The following is a 21,839-nucleotide window of genomic DNA, read 5'->3' on the forward strand; positions in this document are numbered from 1 at the left end:
TTAAAAATGAAGATTGAAACAAACATAGCATAAGGGTAAGATCTGATAAAGTTGAGTGGTTGGTACACAGGAATTTGTAATTATATTCGTCTCCATTTTGCTGCTATGTTTGAAATGTTTCTCAGTGAAGAAGTGTAAAGCTAAAATAAAATGACAATTAAAAAATAAAATAATTGCTACTAAAAACCAAAACCAAACCTTCAGAATGGTAGCTTTCGACAACCTTAAAGCTTGAGTTCCTTCTGAATTTCCCAAAGTTTTTCTGCACTGTCTTTCAAATGGGCCTCCTCTTCAGGGGTCAGCTTTATCTTTACAAGATGTGTGATACCATTATCTCCCAGGATACAAGGAACACTAAGCAGTACTTCTTCATTTATTCCATAGAGGCCCTTCGTTATGATGGAAACTGGATGCACTCTCCTAATAATTTTCAAAATACTTTCCGTTAAATCAGCTACAGATAGTCCAGTGGCCCAATTAGTATAGCCTTTCATTTTAACCATCTCCTGGCCACAGGTGATTGATTCTTGGTGGACTTTCCCCCCCTCTTCAGGATCTTCGTCGGTTCCTATGTGTGAGTTCAGATCCTTCCAAGGAACACCAGCAGTGTTCACTCCGCTCTCCATAGGAACGTTGAATGCCCGTGCCCCTCCAAGGATCCACCCCTGACAGCTTTCAGAGTGACTATCCAGCCTTTGCCCAATGAAGAAACAGAAACAGGCAGTGTCTAGATTACAGCCACTTCCAATAACACGGTTTTTAGGAAATGCACTCAACTTCCAAGATACATAAGTTAAGATATCCACTGGATTGGAAACTACTATCAGTTTGCATTGGGGGCTATATTGGGTAATATTGGAAATCATTAACTTAAAGATGGACATTTTGCTGGACTACTTGAAGGCGTGTTTCTCCTTTTTGCGGACACACCCCAGTTGTGATAATCACTAGGTTGGAGTTTGCAGTGACACGATAATCTTTGCTGGAAATGATATTTGGCATTTTCGGGAAAGGGCTGCCATGTTGAAGATCCATTGTCTCACCCTTCAGTTGGCCTTCGTCAACACCCACAAAGGCCAGTTCGTCACTCACACCTTGTAATAAGATGCTGATAGCACAGGGTATGACAGCCGATCCGGTGCCTGTAATGGAGATCTTATTGTGATGAATGGCCTCCTCTGGAGAGAAATTCTTTATCAGCTCACACTTGACAGTTGCCACCTTAGAAACGGGGTGAAGGGCCAGTGGCCTAGGAGCGGGATGCCTGCCACCTGGTGGGCACACAGAACCACCCCCGGCAGAGGAAATTCATTCCTGCCACGTCTGCTCTCCCACTGGTCTGAAGAAGTCCTGCAGCCCAGCTCATGGTCGCTCACCTGAGCGGTGGAGGAAGAGAACGGAGGAGAGCAGGGACATAGAAGCTCCTGGAGGTGCTAAGAAACCTCCCACCGTTTGGCAGCCCCTCCGTCTGCGGCTGCAAGGCTGCTCAGGGCCACGCCCAGCTCATGCAGGCGTCAGGCAGGCCTGGCACCTTGAATGTGCTTTTAAATTTCACAAGTATCTGGTAACTTTATATGTCATTAAGACAGTTCTGAAAAAATGGACTATGATCATTAAGGCGGAAAGCAGTTTTGGCTTTCCCTTTCAACATGCCGTATTTGCTTGCTTAGAGAAGCACTGCCTGTTTGCAATCATTTCTAGGATGGTGCTCAAACACTCTGAAACTAAGCATGATCCAATTCTCGTCTGCTCTCTAACACTTTGAAGAAGTTTAACTTTGTGAGCTTCTTTTCAAAAATTAAATATTATAATGTGATAATAAGACTTGTCCTGACTACTTCACAGGTTGCTGTGAGAAAGGGTGAAAAATCTAGGGAGCTTTACAAAGATAAATAATTGTAAATAATTGCCAAGATGTCATTGAGCCAGTGACAAAACCAAGTCCTCTGCTTTGTCCTTCTTCATGAAAATGATGCATTTCGAAAAAAAAAAGAAACAAAGGAAATCATAGCAATTCTCAATTATCTGCTTTCTTAAAGCTAACATAGTCATGGATAAATGAAATCAGTAGGTAAAATAATTTTTAAATAATATTTTCAAATTCTTACATCAGAAATTTAATAAGAGCATCTATGCAAAATCAAATCTCTGTTTCTTTCCCCAATCACGTTCTCCTGTATATTTAAAGAGTGAGGACTATGAAAAACAAAAAGGCTTAACCCAATAATTAAAATGGTATTTCTCTAATAAACTGAAATTTTGGCTCACAACTAGTTTACCTAAATTTAATTTTTTTTAAAAAAATTGGCAAGTCTTAATATGTTTACGTATCTATATTATGCTAAATAATAAATTTCATGGAATTTTTTCACTTTTCAACCAGTTATTTGATTTGGTACCAAGCTGCTGTTTGTAAATAAAAGAATTCCATATAAAAGTTTTTTTTAAAAAGTCCCCTATTTTATGCTCTTCTCCACCAACGTCACCATTTCTCCGCTTTTCTTGGTAGCGCTCTTCCTCAAAATAATGATCTCTGCTCCCTGGTGTCCATTGTAACAGCTCTTGTCAAGCACCCCCAGCACCTCCCTCTTCCCACATTCACTGGCTCATTCTAACTTCCCATCTTGAACTCTGAGCAACCTGTGGCCCGGCTGATACGCTTTTATTGAGGTCACTCTTCATGCAGGTGTTGGTGAAGTCCTGGTTTTCTTCCTCTTTTTCACTGTTCTTTTTCAGTGTTCTCTACCTATGTCTTCTCCTATTCCTGTAAAAGGCAGAGTAGCCTGGCGTTTAGATCCTGCCCCTCTTCTCTGCCTACACTCGCACCCAAGACTGTGCCAGTCCATCCCGTGGCCCTACATATTGTTTACCTGGCGAGCTCTCCCAAATGTATGCCCTCCTGCTTGGACTTTTGGTAGGTAACTCACCTAAAACTTCGAAAACTGCTTATTGTGGCCTTCCAGGTCCTACAACCTGGTCCCCACGTTCCTATGCAATTTCATTGGCTGCTGTTTTCTCTCCCTTTCTCCCTCAGCTTCCACCACACGTAACTTTTACTATTCCTCTGTCAAGCTCCTTCCTGTATCAAAGGGTTTGCATTTCCCATTTTCTTTGCTTAGAATGTTCTTTGCCAAGATCTTTGCTTGGCTTATACCCTTACCCTGATGTCAAATGTATTTCTTCAGAGGCCTTCCCTGGGCACCCTGTCTAAAATAGTACCTTCTTACCTGTTTTGTTTAAGTACTTACCACTACTTTAAATAACATTTTATTTCTGCCGTGTGAGAATATGAGCCTAAGGAGGGTGTGTAATTAGTCTATCCATCCCTCTGTCCCTAAGGCTTAAGATCATTGCCTGGTTCATAGTAGATGCTGAATAAGTTTTCAGTGCATAAACGAATATATAAATGGAGTTTTACTATACATTGTTTTATCTGTAAACCATGTGATGATATCCTCAATATTTTTTAATCCTAGGGACACATAAATGTTTATTATAATAGAATGGCTAAACATAATATACAAGTGGCTAGCTAGGACATGTTGCATGTAGATTTATATAAAGGAATTTCCTGTGAGTGATACATGGGATGTCTCTTTTTGTTCCCCTTCTCTGGAAATAAATTGTGTTTTCTTGGCTCTCCCCATGCAGCTGAAGAATAAGTTCATGAAAAAACTGCCACGTGATGCAGAAGCTTCCAACGTGCTTGTTGGCGAGGTTGACTTTCTGGATACTCCTTTCATTGCCTTTGTTCGGCTACAGCAGGCTGTCATGCTGGGGGCCCTGACCGAGGTCCCTGTGCCCACAAGGTAAGCTGTTCTGTCACCTGCCGCGGTCCACAATGTGCTTGTAGGGAAATCTCCCTCTCAGGGTAGAGAATCAATAGAACAAGGATACATCCGGCGTAAGCACATTGGAGAGCTTTAATCTGAAATAATGGCTCAGTCTGACTTTTATACTATCAAATTACTTGGCACTTACATAGTAATAATAGCAGAAATTATAATAATTTATTGGGCAAGGTACTAGTCTCTTATGAATTATTCTGCTTAATCCTTACAATAATATTCGAAAGTACAAACTGCAGTTATGCAGTTTTTACAGATGAAGAAACTGAGTCTGAGAGTTTAAGTAACTTTTCCAAGGTCATGCAGTTAATAAATGGTTCAGAAGTCATGGTTGCTTTCATTTGTGCTATGTTTTATCATAAAACTGGTAGTGGGTTCATATATACCTGCATATATATGTATATACACGCATATGTAAAAATCATTAAGCTGTACACTTAAATTTGCACACATTTCTGTTAGGTGTATTTTTATTTTAAAAGGAAGCATTTAATATTATTACAATCATGTACTCATTACACTGCACAATACCTCAGAAGTCATCCTCTTCCTCTCCCTCTAAAGCTGTGCTCCGTAGAGTTAGGAAGCTTGACTTACAGAGTGCAATGAGTTGAATAAGTTTAAGGATAAACTTGTGTTGCAGGAGAGTTTAAAGAAACACTTGTAATCCTCAGGTTGACATCAGCAAATTATCGTATGAATAGACTGTGTGTGTGTGTGTGTGTGTGTGTGTGTGTGTGTGTGAGCTTTCTGTGGGTCCCAGGTCCCAGGGCAAGGTGACTTTTTCCTCTTCTTCAGGGTTCCCCATGTGATCAGGAAGGGCTTTGAATCCTCCTCAGCTCAGATGGTCTGAGCATGCTTAACCAACCGACAGTGAAAAGAGGCTCAAGGTTTGTTCTGAGTCCAGCTAGGAGGAAAATTAGAAGGATATTTTCCTAAGACTTCTCAATCCATAGATGACAGGCCATTCTTCATGATCATACCAGGTACTTTTTGCCCATGTTAATATATCTTAGACCCTTAAAACAGGAATGATACATAAGGCAGTCATTAGACAAATAGCAGGGAAAGGAGACGATCATAGCTTATTCAATTAATGGTATTATCATGATTTGTGTTTTCGGTAACTGAGCTTTTTGCTTGAAGACATTCCAGCAGAGCCTTGCAGGTCTATCTGTGCAATCACCTGCTGAACAGCTGCCTCTATGGCCTTATTTATGTCTTTTAGGACTAACCTTACCGGGGCTCGACAGAAAAAACCATGCTGAGAAGCGTTAAAGAAAATTGCTCTTGCTTTTTCATTTTATTACCCTGTTTCTTTAGACGCTACAAATAAAAAGTATTTTAAGAGGCTTTTTATTTAACAATAATATGCATACATGGAATAGCAGATCATGACCATTTTTGTGACCCGCTCCTGTCTGGCTCATTTCCTTTCTTCTTCTGGACCGGAGAGGAGTGCTAGTCTCGAGGTGAAATACGGCATCATTTGAACTAACAAAAGGAGCCAAACGATTCCAGGGAACGTAATTCAGTAATATTATAAAACTATTTCAGGGCAATAATCTGAACAATGCATCCTTGCATGTTCCCATTTTTCCAGGAAATAGTTTTCTCCATTTGCTGTCCTCCAAACCAGTGCAAGCTGTAGTCCCCGGGTAGGGAGTCTCATTAGCTTTTTTGTGTGTGTCAGTAATGTGGGGACATTTACAATGGCTGCATCCTGTGAAATCCAATAAAGGAAATCCCACAAGGATCGTGGTCGGCATTGCGAAAGGCTGCATCTGGAGTCCACGATGTGCTTTAATGTACGTGCTACTCTGTCGCGCTGCAGGGAGACCTGAGAAGTCTTTTTCTGTGCACTTCTTTTAATGAGCATTTCTCCTTTTAAAAGTGGCAGAAAATTATGCTTCCATTATTATTATTACTATTTCTTTTTTTTTTTTATTTCAGCTCATCATGGGGGTACATAAGTTCAGGTTATATACATTGTCCATGTCCCGCCCATCCCCCTGAGTCAGAGCCTCAAGTGTGTCCATTCTCAATTATTACTATTTCTAATAAACAGTGTTACTACCATGGACCTTTTAGGAAGTGTGGCTCTAGCTGCTCCCCTTTCTTGTGTAGAATTCACACGTTTTGCTGTGGTTGATCTGTTTTAGCCTCCACTTGCAGCTGGACAACTGTCACCTGGTGGATGTCTGTCTACGTAGGGGCCCTTCTTGCCATTAATGTAAGAGCAAACAGACTCTGCTCTTTGATCTTGGTGCCTTGGTGGGGTATGTTTATGATTTTCCTGGCATTTTGCCGGCACTTTTCTTGCTGTCATGTCTGTTCACAGAGGCCACCACTCATTCATATTTTTGAGCTATAGAGGAGAAATATTCTTACTGCCATTTTACAGTTGAGAGGTGGAGGTAAAGGGAAGATTCACCATCAGTGCTGGAGTAGAACTGCAGATTTTTGACTCTGAGTCCAGACTTTTAGGAGGAGCCTAGGGAGATGTCTAAAATGGACTGGAATAAAATGTTTTAGGATTCTCCCACAACAAAGAATTTAAAAAAAACCCAGATCAGTTTGTCCTTTTCTGGTCTTGATTTGTATACCTGAGACAAATGGTTATTCGGTAAGCTCTAGTCCTTTTAAAAATCTGCGTGTTTACCTCTTTAGTAGTGTAAAATGTATATTAACATATATTTTATAAGTGATTATTTCTCTAAAAGAAGTAGTTTGTGCTTAATCGTCAAAACCATTAAAAATTATTAGAGGGATTGGGATGGAAGTCCTACTAGTTCAATTTTGTCATGTTCAGCAATTTAATTGCTAGCTCTTGTTTACTGCATGTTGGTCATGATGGGTTTGTGGTTCTCATGAATCTACTGTGGAAGCTACAGTTTAGGCACATTTTCCAAAGCTGCTGAAGATGAATAATGGGTTATTTGATTCACTGTTGTTTTGAGAGAAGGGAGTAAAGGATTGGTACATGCTGAGTTTATTCTAGAAATAGCTGTGATGTATCAAGGAGGGAGGTTCACATCCTTTCTGAAAAAATTGAGTGGTTTAGGAAGGCTGGCTTCTTTTCTGATATTATGGTCTTTTTCTGACCATAATTATTTTGTGAATATGAGTGTAGGCCATTGGTTCCAGACGTGGGTCATCCGGTAAGTACTTCTTTTTGTTGTGGAGAATGCTAGATGCATCCTCCCCAGGAATAATTAACTATGTGAAAAACCTCACAAAAGTGGAAAAGGGCCTGCTGATGATTCTTGAGATAACCAGGCACTGTTAAAAATTCTAACTCTGACTTATTTCAGCTTATGAGTGAATACAAAGAACTCAGCAACATAAATTAATAATTTTTCCCAGCTGTCAACATGGGCTGTGCCCTTTCAGCCACACAACTGTGATGTTTACTCTCATTTGTTAATAAAGGAAAAAGCTTCTGGTTAAAAATAACATCTGTCCATTGACCAAAAACGTCTTGGGTCATGAAAGGAGTTTTCAGTACGTTATAAAAGCTGAGTTTGGCAGGATGTACTTACTTCAATCATAAAAGTTGTAGCAGCTTTCGCTTCTTTGAGGGTTAAAGGGGAGAGAACATGCTTCAGGCAGAGGGAACTGCAGCTTGCTGGGTCGTTCTGTGTGTTCAGTTTTCTCAGATCTCTCATCTCGTTTCAGTAACGCAATCCAGATTAGAAGCTTCTTAAGGGTCCTACAAATGAAAGTCTTGACTTGAGATGATTTGGAGGAGTTAGATTTACTGAATTGTTCCCGACTGGAGTAATGTGAAAATTTTCACTATCTGATATGTCGCCATGTTGTTTCTCTTTGGCACTTGGTGATATCCCACGAATAAACATCTTCTTTTAAAAAATTAAAATTATATTACCCAGGAAAGAGGATTACGACCTTTATATCCAGGTTACTGAACCAATATAACTCTTGTATAGTGGGTTTATTGCTATATGTTACAGACACCTTTGATCTGCTTCCGTTCATTTGTGATTGGTACTCTACTATTTAGCAGAGACCAAAGAGTAAATGTTTTATCGAAAATGTGAGTCCTCATTTCATAGGCTTTAACCTGGGAGCTCCATTACTCTCTCAGCTCTTGAAATACCCATCGTCTGCCAAAGTTTATACTTGAGGACTGTTAATGACTGAGAGTGTTTTTCTCACTAACAAGACAGTATTTTGGCTTCCTTCCCATATAGTCAACCTGATAATTAACTTTTGTGTCAGTTGATAAATGTATTTCCATAACATGTATCTGTAAGCTATAATCGTGATGGAGGTGCTAGGACGAGGTAGGAAGAGATAGAGGGAGGTTCTGGAAAAGTTTTGGTTATAAGAGATTACTCAAAAGTTAATATTTAGATACACTGAAATAATAAAAACTGGAAGCCAAAGAAATGCATTATTTAACAATATGCTAAGTAAAGGATCCAGGTGTTAGGTATTTTGCCTCGTGGCAAAGCATCTTCCCCTTTTTGCCTAAAACTACAACTTTATCACCTCGTTTGACAGCTGGCCATTTGTAGACAGGCAAATGGAATTGGGAAATGTGACCAGTACTACTGTTTCTTAATGAGATTTATATTTTGCTTTGGTGTTTAAGTATTTTTTGGCATTTGTGGAACTCAAATTAGTGATCACTTTCTTTAGAAAAATCCATTTTACTGTGAGAAAGAAGCATTTTATGATACTGTAGGTATATAACTTGAGGCTGGCCTCAAAGGAAGCAAGGTTCTAAAATAGTATAAATTGGACCTTCAGTGTCAGAAGAACTAAATCCAATTCGAATAATGACTTCCTTCATACTTGAACAGACTTTTGTGCCTGCTGATTGCTTTTGGTGTTTCATCTGCGATGATAACACTTGAAAGTGAGTGTGCCACTTCACTCTAGAACTGGTTTCTAAGCAATTAAGTGCTAAATGGTTTTATGATTATTCTGGTATAAAATCTGAGTACACTTGCACACACCTTTTTACATTCTAACTTCTGGGTTTTTTTTCTATCCCTTTTGGGTTGGATTTTATGTGAATAAAACCAATTACACATTCAAGGGCATTTTGGAACAGACCCTAACATTTTATAGAGTACTTGCTGTCCATCTTTTTTTTTTTTAATTTAAAGTGAGGTATATAAATAAATAAATGAAAAATAAAATTCTGCTAAGCAAAATGCTAATCCATTTCTGGTGCCGTAAAGTCTTACCTAAGATTTCTTGTCCCTAGCTAGATATCCACAAATTCTTTTCCCAGAGTGACCTCTGGAAGTCATTGTTGGAGAGCCTTTCTCTGCTGAATCACACCCATGGTATATTGATTGGTTGGGTAATATTAGGCAGAATTGTGTGGTGAAAATAATAGGAGGTAAGAAGGCCTGTCTGCTCTCTGTCATTTGCTAGGCACAGACCCTGGTCTTGTCCATTAACCTTCTTCAGCCTTAGTTTCCTCAACATTAAGTGGGAATAGGACACCTGTCCTTATTGCAAAGGGTTGAATGGAAATTTAAATAAGGTGATGAGTATGAAATGGTTTTCAGGCTTTGAGAAGCTGTGCAAGTGTATGATATCATTTTTATTGCCCTCATTATCTCCCCGTTAGGTAAGACATGACCAATATCAAGGCAGGGATTTATCTAGTGTCACCTTTTGGATGTTTTTCCGTATTCATTTATTACTGGGTTCTCTCCTCCCCAGTGGAGATGTGCATCTTTGCCCTTGTGATCAGTGGAGGATTCTTTCCAACTTGATGAAGAGGTGAAACTAAGTGGGGATAAGTTCATTATTGCGTGTTTCAGAGCCTGTTTTCTATGGAGCAATACTTTGTGCATTATGGAGAAAGAATGTTTGGAAATGAAAACGAGGACACCCACAGAAGAATTTTCACTGCCTGCGAATGATGCTTTATTTTGAATTTCTCTTGTATTTCTCTTTCCTTCCTGTGGCTGTCAGCATGTGGCTTACTTGTAGAGCATTTGGTTTTTGCTGACTCCCAGTCACTTCTGGGTGAAAACCTTTCTTAAAAGTATGGAGAGGATCATTTGTCACTGCCCGTATCGACGAGGGAAAGCTGGAGAAATGTGAAGATGTGCTAAGTCTTTCTAGTTCTTGTGCTTCATGGGTTTGCTCCAAAGATTCTGAACGTCAGTAGAAATGGAGAGAGAAAAAAGTTTAAAAAAGAAAGATTAAATGACTCATAAAGTGCATAAAATGAATCCTTCCTGCTCAGTGAAGAAGCTTCTCAGGTTTCAGTGCTTAATTCTCCTTTGCCTCCAAATGAACTGAATAACGATTTGGGTTTCACAATAGTATGAAGGAGTATCCTTCATATGATCAAGAATATTACCTTTATTTTCAGGATGAATTCTAGACCTAACCTTTTTATGAACTAAGATAAATGTTTCTCAGCTTTATGTGCATTGACTTTGATGAAATGTGTCTTATAGCCTTTGCTTCTTTCCTTTTCCATTAGGTTCTTGTTCATTCTCTTAGGCCCTAAGGGGAAGGCCAAGTCCTACCATGAGATCGGCAGAGCCATTGCCACCTTGATGTCCGACGAGGTAGGGAATCGGGAGGCTGGGGGGTCCCTGAATGTCCTACTTGGGATTGTTTACATGCTGTGGATGGGTCGTCACAATTTATTCAATCAGAATTATGTGGTCACCAGCCTTCCTGATAACATGAGGGACACTCATTATGGCAAATGAGCTGACTCCCTTACAGTTTTCAAAAAGTCAGGCATACATTTTGTTTTGGATTCTAAACTCCGTGCTGGAATAAAACATGTTCTCCTTTCTTTTTCTAAACATTTTCAGTTCTTAAAGCTGACATGTATGTTAAATACTCTTTAAAAAGTTCAAGGTCATTGTATTAACTTAAACTTTGTCTCTATAATGTTTGGTATATTAATTCTGGGAATTCAAATGTACATATACTACATTATTACAGAAATGCTGGCTTCTATAAAATAATGCACTGTAAATTGGATAGTGCATTTTTCTTAGGTTTATGCTTTTCTGTTCAGTTATTTTGTGAGAAGGAGTGGTACACATCTAAAATGCATTAGCAACCGTTACAGCAGAGTGTCTAGTTCAGGTACACTGGAATTAGGACCTCACTCTCAAGACAGCTAGAATGTTGTTGTGTGCATTTTAGACATGATACGACTGGAGACGAGTCCCATAGGAGGAGAAATACTGTTAGAATACAGGATCATTAATGTCTGCTTCTGTGTCTTTCTATTGTAATTTGCCATTTCCCCAAATGTTTTGCTTTTGCTTCATTGCTTTATTTTTCAGTTTTTCCATGTGTAAACTGGAGAATAAGGTACTTTTCTCCTTAGTTATAGAAATTCTGTCTGGTGTTTTTCAAGTGGTTACTTTATTCTGGGGCTGAGAGCATCGCAGCATGGCTATGGTGTTTTTTCGCCTCAAGGGAACATTTATTTCCCTCATCTCAGTGGTTTATTGATTTTTGTATTTTTCTAATTTCTTTCTCTCTCTTTAAAATCCTTCCTCTTAAGACGTATCAACTAGGAATGCTTTAGGCTGCAAGTGATAGACGTGTAGTGAATTAAACAATGGGGGATTTGTCTTTCTCATGTAATAGGAAGTTTGGAGGTTGATAGTTGTTGGGGTTGGTTTAACTTAACTGCTTAATAACAGATCAAGAGCTAAGGCTCTTGCTTTATGGTCTTAAGATGCCATGTTTTTTCCTGTCAATTCAGTAAAACAGCATTGCCTACAATCACCTCCAGTCATCTCATCTGCATTGAAGGTAGGAAGAAGGATGGGGTAATGCTAGCTGTTATCTGTCTCTTTTAGCAGATATTCTAAAGCTTTCTTAGATAGCTTTTTCTTATGTCATTGGTTGCAACTGTTAATCTTTATCTGCAGCATTGGCTGGGAAATTGCTGACTTTTCAGCCTCTGCAGTGGGAGACAGCAAGAGAAAATAAGGTTGAAGATGGCTGCATCTGCTGGCATTTCATATCACCCTCCCCTCGATCGCCCGTCCTTAGACTGCTAAATATTACTTCATTGATAGCTTTAAATAATTCTTTCCAGGAGAAGAGAGTTAGTAGTAATCTTTGAGAATAGGTAAGGGTGTTGAACAGGGGCCATCTTCCCTTCTGAAGACTGAAGAATTTCACTTACGAAGTATGAAAAACTTAGGTTAGGTCTAAAGAACTTTTAGATCATCAGCTCAGTTAGAAGAAAGGAATGGCTGACAAAAAGCATGGTGTACGTTTTGGAACCTCCTTCTTTGGAGATCTGTATAAAAGACATGAAGCATTTGATGCCTTACATGGTTCCGTTATTGCCTTGCTAAAAGATAGACGATCACCTATTTGGGTCCCTTTGCTTTATGTGCTGCCAATACAACTCACATTTTTCTTTTTTTAATATCTCACATTATCTGTGTGCTTGAAAACTGCAGTGTTTGGGTCTCAACCTGGTCTTAACACTCAGCTTGAACTTTTCCTTTTTGAATTACCAGCAACTTATTGTCCCAGGAGTTTTTATCTTAGGGAATAACTCTTCAGTATGTTTCTCCAAACTGTTTTCATCTGGCTTGCCCAGCAGCTGTGTCAGGAGTGGTGCACACCAGGGGGGCTGGAAGGCAATGTTGCTTTACAGTATTGAGAGGAAAGAACACATAAAAAGCATAGCTGTCTCCTCATGCCTCTAACTCTATTCTTTGAGATGATAATCTGAATACTGACATATTTTGGGCAGGCTGAATAATAGGGATAAGGAAACCTGGTTATGGTAATATCACTGTGGACTTTGGATTACATTCTTTGGGCTTGACATGGTGTGAGGCTTGTGGAGAGTTCTCTTGTGGATCAGCACCTCTCCTATTCCCTAGGTCTTCCATGACATTGCTTATAAAGCAAAGGACAGGCATGACCTGATTGCTGGCATCGATGAGTTCCTAGATGAAGTCATTGTCCTTCCGCCTGGGGAATGGGATCCAGCCATCAGGATAGAGCCTCCTAAGAGTCTTCCATCGTCTGACAAAAGGTAAATCATCAGGTAGTTGAGACTTTTCAGTTGCTGGGGTACCCCTGAAAAGGAGGTTGTGTTAAAGAAAGTCAAGTTGGGCTATTGCTCTAATATTTTCAAGTTCTCATTTAGCTTGATGTATTTTCCCAAATGAATTACTTATGTGCCTTGATTGCACCTTTCCTTGACACTATACAGCAAATGTCCTATATTGTGATATTCTTCAGTTATTCTATTATAAATTAGAGATCTTGGATTATGATATGGGCAGATAATCACAGACATTCTTTGGGGATGTTTTGAGGACTCTCTGTACATGTGGAAAGATCAGTTTGCTGAAGATGAGTCCTTCTAGATTTATGAGGTTAGAAAACAGGGTGAGATAGTTGAGGAGAAACCATAGTCTGGAAACCTGTTATTTCCCAGGTGAAAGAGTTTCCCGACCATAAGATACACAGTTCATTGAACTTTCCTACTCATGATTTATCTCGGTTCTCTTGTACAACACGTTGAGAATTATCTCTTAGGATAGCAGGAAGAAATAATGATCTTACTCCATTTCGCTCTGTCTTTCCATTAGCCAAGGCATGACACAGCTAAGAAGCCAATAAAGCAAATAAACTAATAGCTCTTGGGCTGTGTCGTCTTCTTAGGAAGAATATGTACTCGGGTGGGGAGAACGTGCAGATGAACGGGGACACGCCCCACGACGGAGGGCACGGAGGAGGCGGCCACGGGGACTGCGAGGAGTTGCAGCGAACTGGACGGTAACCGACAGATCCTTTTGGCACTGGTGACGAGGCTGTCCTTAGATCTGAATTCCCCCTCCTCTTTCTATCAGCAGTTTGTTCACTGGTTTGTCCATTTGTACCTGTTTGGCACAGGCGCTGGGGATATGGCCATGAGTGAAACAAAACCCACTGCCCTTACGGGAATGGTGGGAGACGTACAATAAGCAAATAAAGCAAATGTGGTGATGGTGTGATGAGAAAAATTGAGGCAGAAATTGGGACTTTTGGGATGGGAGAGTGGCATCCTGATTTCAGATGGTGTGATCAGAGGGGGCCTCACAGAGAATGGTGGAATTCAAGGAGAGTGCTGGCAGAGGTGGGTTGGGAGGGTGTGTGGCACAGGGTGCTGGGTGTGGACAGGACTCTCAGCGCCACTGCAGGGGGATGGCCGAGGGGACATCAGAGTGGTGCCCAGAGAGATGGCAGGAGGACTGACGAATGCACCAGCCCTCCCCTCTTGGCTTTCATAATTCCACCTCTTCTGTATATTGACTCAAAAGTGAGTGACATGTTTCAGAAAGGAACAAGTCACAGGTCGCTGTTCGGCAGATGGGAATTCAGGTTTCCCAGGTGCTTCAGCTAATTTCACGATCATTCCTCCTTCTCCGCTATTAGGATTTTCATTTTATTTTGGGTTAAGTAAAAATTTAAGTGGGATACTCATTTTGGAAAGATATAGCTTTTTAGACACAGGGTTTTTGAAAACAAAAAGGTATGTCATTTTAATACGCAATTGAATCTGAATGAAATGAAGTTATTTCCTTCTCCTGATGACCCACTTGGGCTTTTCTCCCAAACTGACAGGAAATTATTTCCCTTTTATTCTTAAAGAATAGAGAACATAAAACAGTCTCTCCTTCCCCCCCCCCCCCCCCCCCCCGCTTTTTTGAATGGTTCTTTGTAAACTATTTCCATTAGAAATATCCTTTTCCTTTTCTACAGATGTGAGTTCTGGGATTTAATTTTTTCGTTTAATTATACTGTATTTCTTCTTCCATATTTCACCTTTGCTAAGTGCATTGAGTATCTGCAGTAGGCCCGGTACGGTGCACAGCCCTGAATATACTAAGCAAACTGAAGCAAGGCACTGCCTGGTGGATGCCCAGACAGACAGACAGACAGACAATCCTGATACAATGTGATAGCTCAGAGAGGAAATATGAACCTCTGAGTGCAGGGTCAAGACTTCAGAGAACTGTTGAGCTTTGGAAGGGAACGTTCTAGGCAGAAGCTCCGGCATGCGGAAGGCTGAGGTGTGAGGTCTGGTTGGGAGGGTGAGTGGACTGACGTGTAAGTCACTCAGCTGACCTGCCAACGCTTACACACCTGCATGCCTTCCTCCCTTAGTTCCTGCAGGCCCTTACCCCAAAGTCACCTTCTCAGAGGCTTGTTCTGGCCACCCAGTCGAAAATTTTTCCACCACCTTTTCTCCAGTATTGCATAACCCTCTTCCCCATTTAATAGTATGCATTTTACTTATTTATCTTGTTCATTGCCCGCCCCTCACTTCTGCCCCCAAAGTAAACTCCGTGAAGGTGGGGCACTTTGGCCTGTGTTTGTCACTGTTACATCCTCAGCACCTGGAATAGTGCCAGAGTGTGGGCGTAAGCATTTGTGGGATGAAAGAATGAGTGAATGAGTGAGTAAATGAATGAACGAGTGAGGGTGGAAAGGATGCTCTAGCAAGATTATAAATGGCCTTATAAGATCTGCTTCCATATTTGGATGTTTTTCTTTGGGAGATGACAGATTTTAATTTATCTGCACAGTTCACTGTCACTTAAAGACCAACTGGCTGGTCCTTAGGGAATGTGGCACCTAATTTGGTGACCAAAAGAGAGAGGAAGAGAGAAAAAAGAAAATTTATTCCTTTAGTTTTCTGGTTTCATTTTAAGAGATTAAGTAGTATCTTGCCATTGAGTCAAGCATTTTAAATATAAATTCTTTCCCGTTTGGTCATGTTTGCCTTCTCCCTGTGCAGGTTCTGTGGTGGGCTAATCAAGGACATAAAGAGGAAAGCACCATTTTTTGCCAGTGATTTTTATGATGCTCTAAATATTCAGGCTCTTTCGGCAATTCTGTTCATTTATCTGGCAACCGTAACTAACGCCATCACTTTTGGAGGACTCCTTGGGGATGCCACCGAAAACATGCAGGTGGGTATGGTTTGGGGATGGACACAAATAGTACAGCCCAGATTGCCTTCCTCACCCCTGCAGCTCAGCTCAGGAGCAGATGGCCTTTCAGTTACTCAGCGTGATTTTCTTTCTTTTGCTGGATGCTGCATTTTACTTTGCTTCTGGCCTGCTGCTGTATTTCCAGCATTTTAGTAATTACAAAAATAGCTCTATGAAATCTGGCTTGAGTCACAAGTGGGGAAAAGAAGGGAAGGAAATGAGGATATACAATTCTGTTTGAGCAAAAGCATATCAGCTGCTTTGATTTTGTGTAGTGCACGAGGTTTAGATCTTCTACTACCTTGAATATACGGACCATATTCTGTTAAACTGGATGATTACGCTTTTTTCAGGAATGTGTGATTAGCTTAATTTTACATGTGAGCAAATAGAGTCATCAAACAATTGAGTGATTTGCTCAAGATTGGACTTGCATGTCTACTGTTACAATTTAAGTTTAATGAATATATGCCGAGAGTTGTTTCTTCCACACCTAGACCTGATTCTCATTAAGCTGTGTAAGGACTCTGGCTTGACTTATTTTGTACAATTAATTATAACCACAGTTTGTTGGTTACTTTGCAGATGGTATTTGCTTTCCTATGGCAACAGTAATAGCTAAAGTTTTAGTGATATAAAAGATGTTTTAGATTCCCTCAACCAATCAGAAAAATATGTACAAAACTACTTTTAGTTGATCCAGTCATAAAAATACATAGGTATCATGCGAGGTGATGAATACAGAGTAGTGAATGAAGCTGATATTCCTATGAGAAGAACCAGATTCAAGCCCTTTTCAAATTCTGTCCTCCCACTTTACTACTTATTATTGTGTAGTATATGTGACATTCGTAAGTGCTACCAGCCGACTTTTTTTTTTTTTTTTTTAAATGCAGCTGATTCCAAGGGATTGCTTTTCTTCCACTTCTGTTTTCTTTCCTGGGTACATTCATGTTCTAGATTTTTGCCTAAATACAAAAATAAGATGGAGACTGTAACATGTATGTTGACCCAAGTAAAAAGTCAGAACTCACTTTATACAATTGGATTTTAGTTTGTTAAGTGCACTTTTCTTTTTTAACCCTTACCTATTGCTATGCAGCACGTTACCCCAAAACTTGGAAATAAGCATTTTATTACTCTCTTTCATGGTTTTGGTGGCTGCTGGGCTCCGCTGAGTGGTTCTCTTTTTGTTCCTTCGTGCACTTGGCATCACATGGCCACAGAGGCTGAAAATCCGGGATGTCTGGAAGAGCAGGGCCTGGGACTCTCCACGTGACTTTTCCCCATGTCTTGCTTGGGCTTCCTCACAGCGTGGGAACTGTGATGACTTCTAAGAGCTCCTGCACCATCAGAAAGAGGCAGCTGCCACTCAGCGTAATTTGTTCTCATGTGAATGTGTACCCAGTAGTCATTTTCTGATTTTTGAAGGCAGGCTGAAAATTCAAATGCTTAGTGAAATCTGGTGATTTAGAACTATTGGCAATTGGTTAATCTTTATTAAATTAACATTGTGCTGGGCAAAGAACACATGTCTCTCTGTGACCGGCGAGAGACGTGCAGCACAGGCTGTAGAAAGCAAGCCTTGTAGGACACAGTGATGAAGTACACGAAGAGAGGCATTTCTCATTACTTCCTCAGTTCGTAAGACAAGAGTGAATCAACTAAATTGTAACGGTGATGTCAGTAACAGAATTTTTATAAAATCTGATCTATATCCAAGCTGGGCAGCCATTCTCCATTGAAATGACAGCACAGTGATAACTAAAGCAGAACATTCAAGAAAACAAGTGAAGAAAGCCCTGGGGCTGCCCCCTGCGGCCAGCTAGAGGAAGGTAATACAGGCAACCCCATGTTAAGACAATTAAAGCAAGCTGTGATTTTGCAAGGGTGGTAAGAACAAAACTGTCCTCTGTGTATCAGAATGTACAGAGACTTTCTTGTGCAGGTAAGTTTTAAACTTTTTTTGATGGACATTGTTCTCATTGAGACTGGGACATAAACACACTTCCTGTGTATTAGTTTATTGCCTTTTTGAATTGAATTACAATCCTTTGCACTCTCTTAAGACTTAGCTTTAGAATACTGCATCTGAGACTAGGGAAGAAGTCTGTTCAAGTTCGTTTTGACCCCTCCTAGGGGAATTCACTTCTATCTGAGTGAGTTTTTGGGAAAGTGGAGGACTCCACTGTGTTACATACATAACCTAGGTAGTTAACAGGTCTTTTTCTCCTCTGTGTTATATGACCTGGGAAAGGCCTTGCAGGAATTATCTGTTTTCTGGGTTCTAAAGACTAAAATGCTTTCGATGTTTCAGGCTGCTAAGTAGTCAGCTAAAATGACCATTTGCTGGTTTTCAGTCCTAGAAGTTGACTTTAAACTTATGAGGGTATTTTCCAGACATAATCTGATTATTGTATGAATAGATTTCATGACCTCCGTTGATAATTTCACTGAAATTGTGAATGCATTGTTTTAAAGGTTTCTGCGAATGAAAATACTTTCTCTCCCCTGTTTTTCTCTCCCTTCTAAAGTCTTTTTCCTTAAAAAAAATATATATATTAGCGAAGTCTTCCTAGACTACAATTTGGTACTTATGGAAGTCACAGTGGGTGGCAGAAGCAATGAAAAAGAGAGATGGGAAATTAATGACTGTTAATATATGTTTGTTGAACTGAAATTCAACAAATAGTTTTATCTCAATTTAAGGACTAAGGAGTAAGGTGGTTTAATAGGTAGGAGAGTATCTCATGCCTGAAGGACTATGTACTTTACCATACAAAAATTTTGATTTTCTGGTAGGAGAAGTCTTCTTGACTTGGTATCAGGACAAGAAAGTATTTCATGGATTTGGTACTAAGGCCCAGGTCATTTCACAGGTCTGTGTCAGAGGTGGTTTCATTCCTTTGCAAGTATTTATGGAGTTTCTACTGTGTGTTCAGCACCGTTTTAAGCACCAGGGATAAAATGCTAGGGATAAAGATAGGTGAGCAAAATAGGTTAGAATTCTAATTTTGAATCCCAGGTACAGTGGATGTTGGTGATACCAGTCTTTTTCAGCGCCCTCAAGAGATAACGGTAGTGGTGTGCAGTGGGCTTATTTAAGGGGTGAAGTCCTCTGGCTTCACTTGGTCGTCTAAACACTCTACCGAGGCTAAGCAGAAGAGCATTGCCAAAGCTTGAAATAATCTGCAGTTGTATCACATGCCTTCATAAATGTGGCAGTGGGTTATTCTCAAAAGCACAGACAGCTTAAATGAGTCAACGGAGAACAGTGTCCTTGCTTTTAAAGGCAGACAGCTCAGCGATGGTTCACATAGGGCCTTTATTGTCAGGCTACAAATAGACATGGGTGCTGGGTAGAAACATGTTGTGAAAACACAGATGAGTCACTGCACGGCTGTTGTCTAAGCAAACTCTTCTGCCAGCTTCTGTTCAGGAGGTCTTGCCTGCTGGAAGACATTTACATTTAAGCATCTATTTTAGAGCTGAAATATATATATCTATACACACATATGTAAACATATATAATTATACATACATACATATATATCTCATTGGAAACAGATGATCTTAGGAGCCATAAAGATCATTTCCCATGAAACTATGTTCAAAATAAAACACATGAGGCTATGATGGCTCCAAGTATAATCAAATTAGAATTCCAAAACAGATGATTGCGTGAATCCCCCAATTTGGCATACACATTTTGCCCACCAGGCTGCTTCGAGAGGACTCAAGGGCTCACAGAGTGGGTATTCATGGATTTTTTATTATGTATGAGCAATTAAAATTTAGCTTGGGCTTCAGGGAACAATTGAACCACTTTCCCAAGAGTCAACCTTACTTTCTTCTAGTATCCAACCCTGACTTTGTGTCTATTTCCTGTTCTTCGAGCTCAGCAATGAAGGACTAGAGCATAAACTCTGAAGTCTGGGAATTGTGCAACACTCTTACTATCCTTTTTATAAGTCCCACCATAATGCTCTGGTCTCCTTGCCATATTGTCAAGTAAACAAAGGCTTTTCAGTCTCACCATCCTAAAAATATGTCCCTTTAGCAACTAAACTCTGTGTAACCACGCATGCCAACTCGCTGCATTTTGGAGTCATCCCTCAGTATTAGTGGGGGATTGGTTTCAGGACCTCCCCTACCCCCTATAGATAGCAAAATCCACAGAAGCTCAAGTCCCTTATATAAAATGGTATAGTATTTGTATATAACTTACACACATTCTCCTGTATAAATAATCTCTAGATTACTTATAATACATAACACAATATAAATGCTATGTAAATACTTGTTATACTGTGTTTCTAATTTGTATTTTTTAATTGTTGTATTGTTATTTTTTATTGTTTTTGCCCCCCAGTATTTTCCATCTGCAGTTGGTTCAATCTGCAGAGGACCAGCTGCATTTATATTCTTGGTTGCTAAACAAGTATGCTGCTGTATTCATTTAGACGCTTCTAATTAAATTTTTAAATGTCAATGTATAAATATATTTCACCAGAATTTATCACACTTGTGGGTTTTTCATTCAAAGAACTGTCAGAATGGAATCTTGATATCAAACTAAATCACAAATATTTATGGATTGCTTAGTCTATGAGCAAGATACTGCTATAAGGAATACTTTTTGATACTTTATGTCAAGTCTTGAGTTATTTAAAAACTGTTCTTAGCTTTATGGAATACAGAAAAGTATTTTAATGTAAGTCTACATTCTTGATTTTGAATGACTAAGCACAGTCTAGAGTACAGACTGAGTGAAGAAAGTAATTTTAATTTTTTTCCAGGAGTAAATATAATCCCATTTTCACAAACCTTTTAGCGAAAGAATACAGTAAGATTTTTAGAATTCTGTGAATTTTGTGATATTTACGGAGCCTAACAGAGCTCATTTTAAGAGAACTTGTCTCATAATAAGGAACATTTATAACTTGCATCTCCAAATTTAAGACTTTATTTTAACATACTGCTGTGCTGAGAATATTTAATCAATCTGCTTAAGCTGGAACTGTGTCATTTCTTATTCACATATGATATTCCTTCATAAGACAGATACTTCTTTTCAAAGTTTATGTGTAACTGATAACAGCAAGATTAAAGAAAAATTGATAATTGCTTTACTATATTGAGAACTGTACAATAATTTCAGTTTACCTGAGTGTTGCACTTTGGCACCAAAATGCATTTCCTCCTTGAAGTGGAAATATAAGGTGACATATTAATCTACACTAGAAACATATTCCAGTTTCAAAAATTTAGGTAGGGATAGTCTGTTGGAATGATGCAATTTGGTTATTTTGGTAGGCAAAAATAAATAAGCCTATTTAGTGACAAAGTAAGGATTCTGCATTGTTTAGTTGCTGCTAAGGTTTATTGGCTATTCTTTCTTCCAGGAAGGAAATTTAACTTTAAATAATGTGATTTACTTCATGTACAAGTTCTGAATGAAATCTGTTGGATGGAAGTTAAGTAATTTGCATTTGGTTGGTTTTTTTACTTGAAAGACCTTTGTCAACTCTATTTTCTTGATCAGAAAGTGATAGTGATTTGAGCAGGGGTGGGGGGACCCAAATGATTCTAAGTTCTAAATTATTTTGCATTTGGTTTGAAATTATTTTGAAAATAAGATATAATTGTGTATTGTAGAAAATTCCAACAATCCAAAAAAATTTTGTAGAAAATAATTTTGCCCTTAAGGCCATCAACCAGAAATAATCATTATTAACATTTTCATAAAGATCTCTCCATACATTTTGCCATTCATGTGTACACAGAAAATTGATGTATGGAATTTTACATAAATGAGATCATATACATGCTGTTTCATAACACTAGTATTTCCACTTCAATATGAATCTTTAACATCATTTTAATGATTACATCTATTTATACACATGATGCATGTGTTATAATTTACTTAATAGACACCCTCTTAGTGAACTTTCAGTTTTTTCCAGTTTTCTCTTTTATAAACAACATTGTAGTGATTAATTAC

The 21,839-nt window shown here is 39.2% G+C and overlaps 1 protein-coding gene across 1 annotated transcript in view; it reads left to right on the forward strand.

The window, feature by feature from the left end:
* Positions 1 to 21,839, forward strand: part of SLC4A4 (solute carrier family 4 member 4) — a 324,449-nt gene that overhangs the window by 221,509 nt on the left and 81,101 nt on the right. Inside the window, exons 8-12 of the mRNA XM_045531644.1 lie at positions 3,652 to 3,809; positions 10,330 to 10,417; positions 12,728 to 12,882; positions 13,518 to 13,631; positions 15,637 to 15,811. Coding sequence (XP_045387600.1) covers positions 3,652 to 3,809; positions 10,330 to 10,417; positions 12,728 to 12,882; positions 13,518 to 13,631; positions 15,637 to 15,811 — 690 coding nt within the window. The remainder of the gene's footprint in view (positions 1 to 3,651; positions 3,810 to 10,329; positions 10,418 to 12,727; positions 12,883 to 13,517; positions 13,632 to 15,636; positions 15,812 to 21,839) is intronic.

The sequence above is a fragment of the Lemur catta genome, chromosome 19 (genome assembly GCF_020740605.2).
Source record: "Lemur catta isolate mLemCat1 chromosome 19, mLemCat1.pri, whole genome shotgun sequence".
Taxonomy (NCBI): domain Eukaryota; kingdom Metazoa; phylum Chordata; class Mammalia; order Primates; family Lemuridae; genus Lemur; species Lemur catta.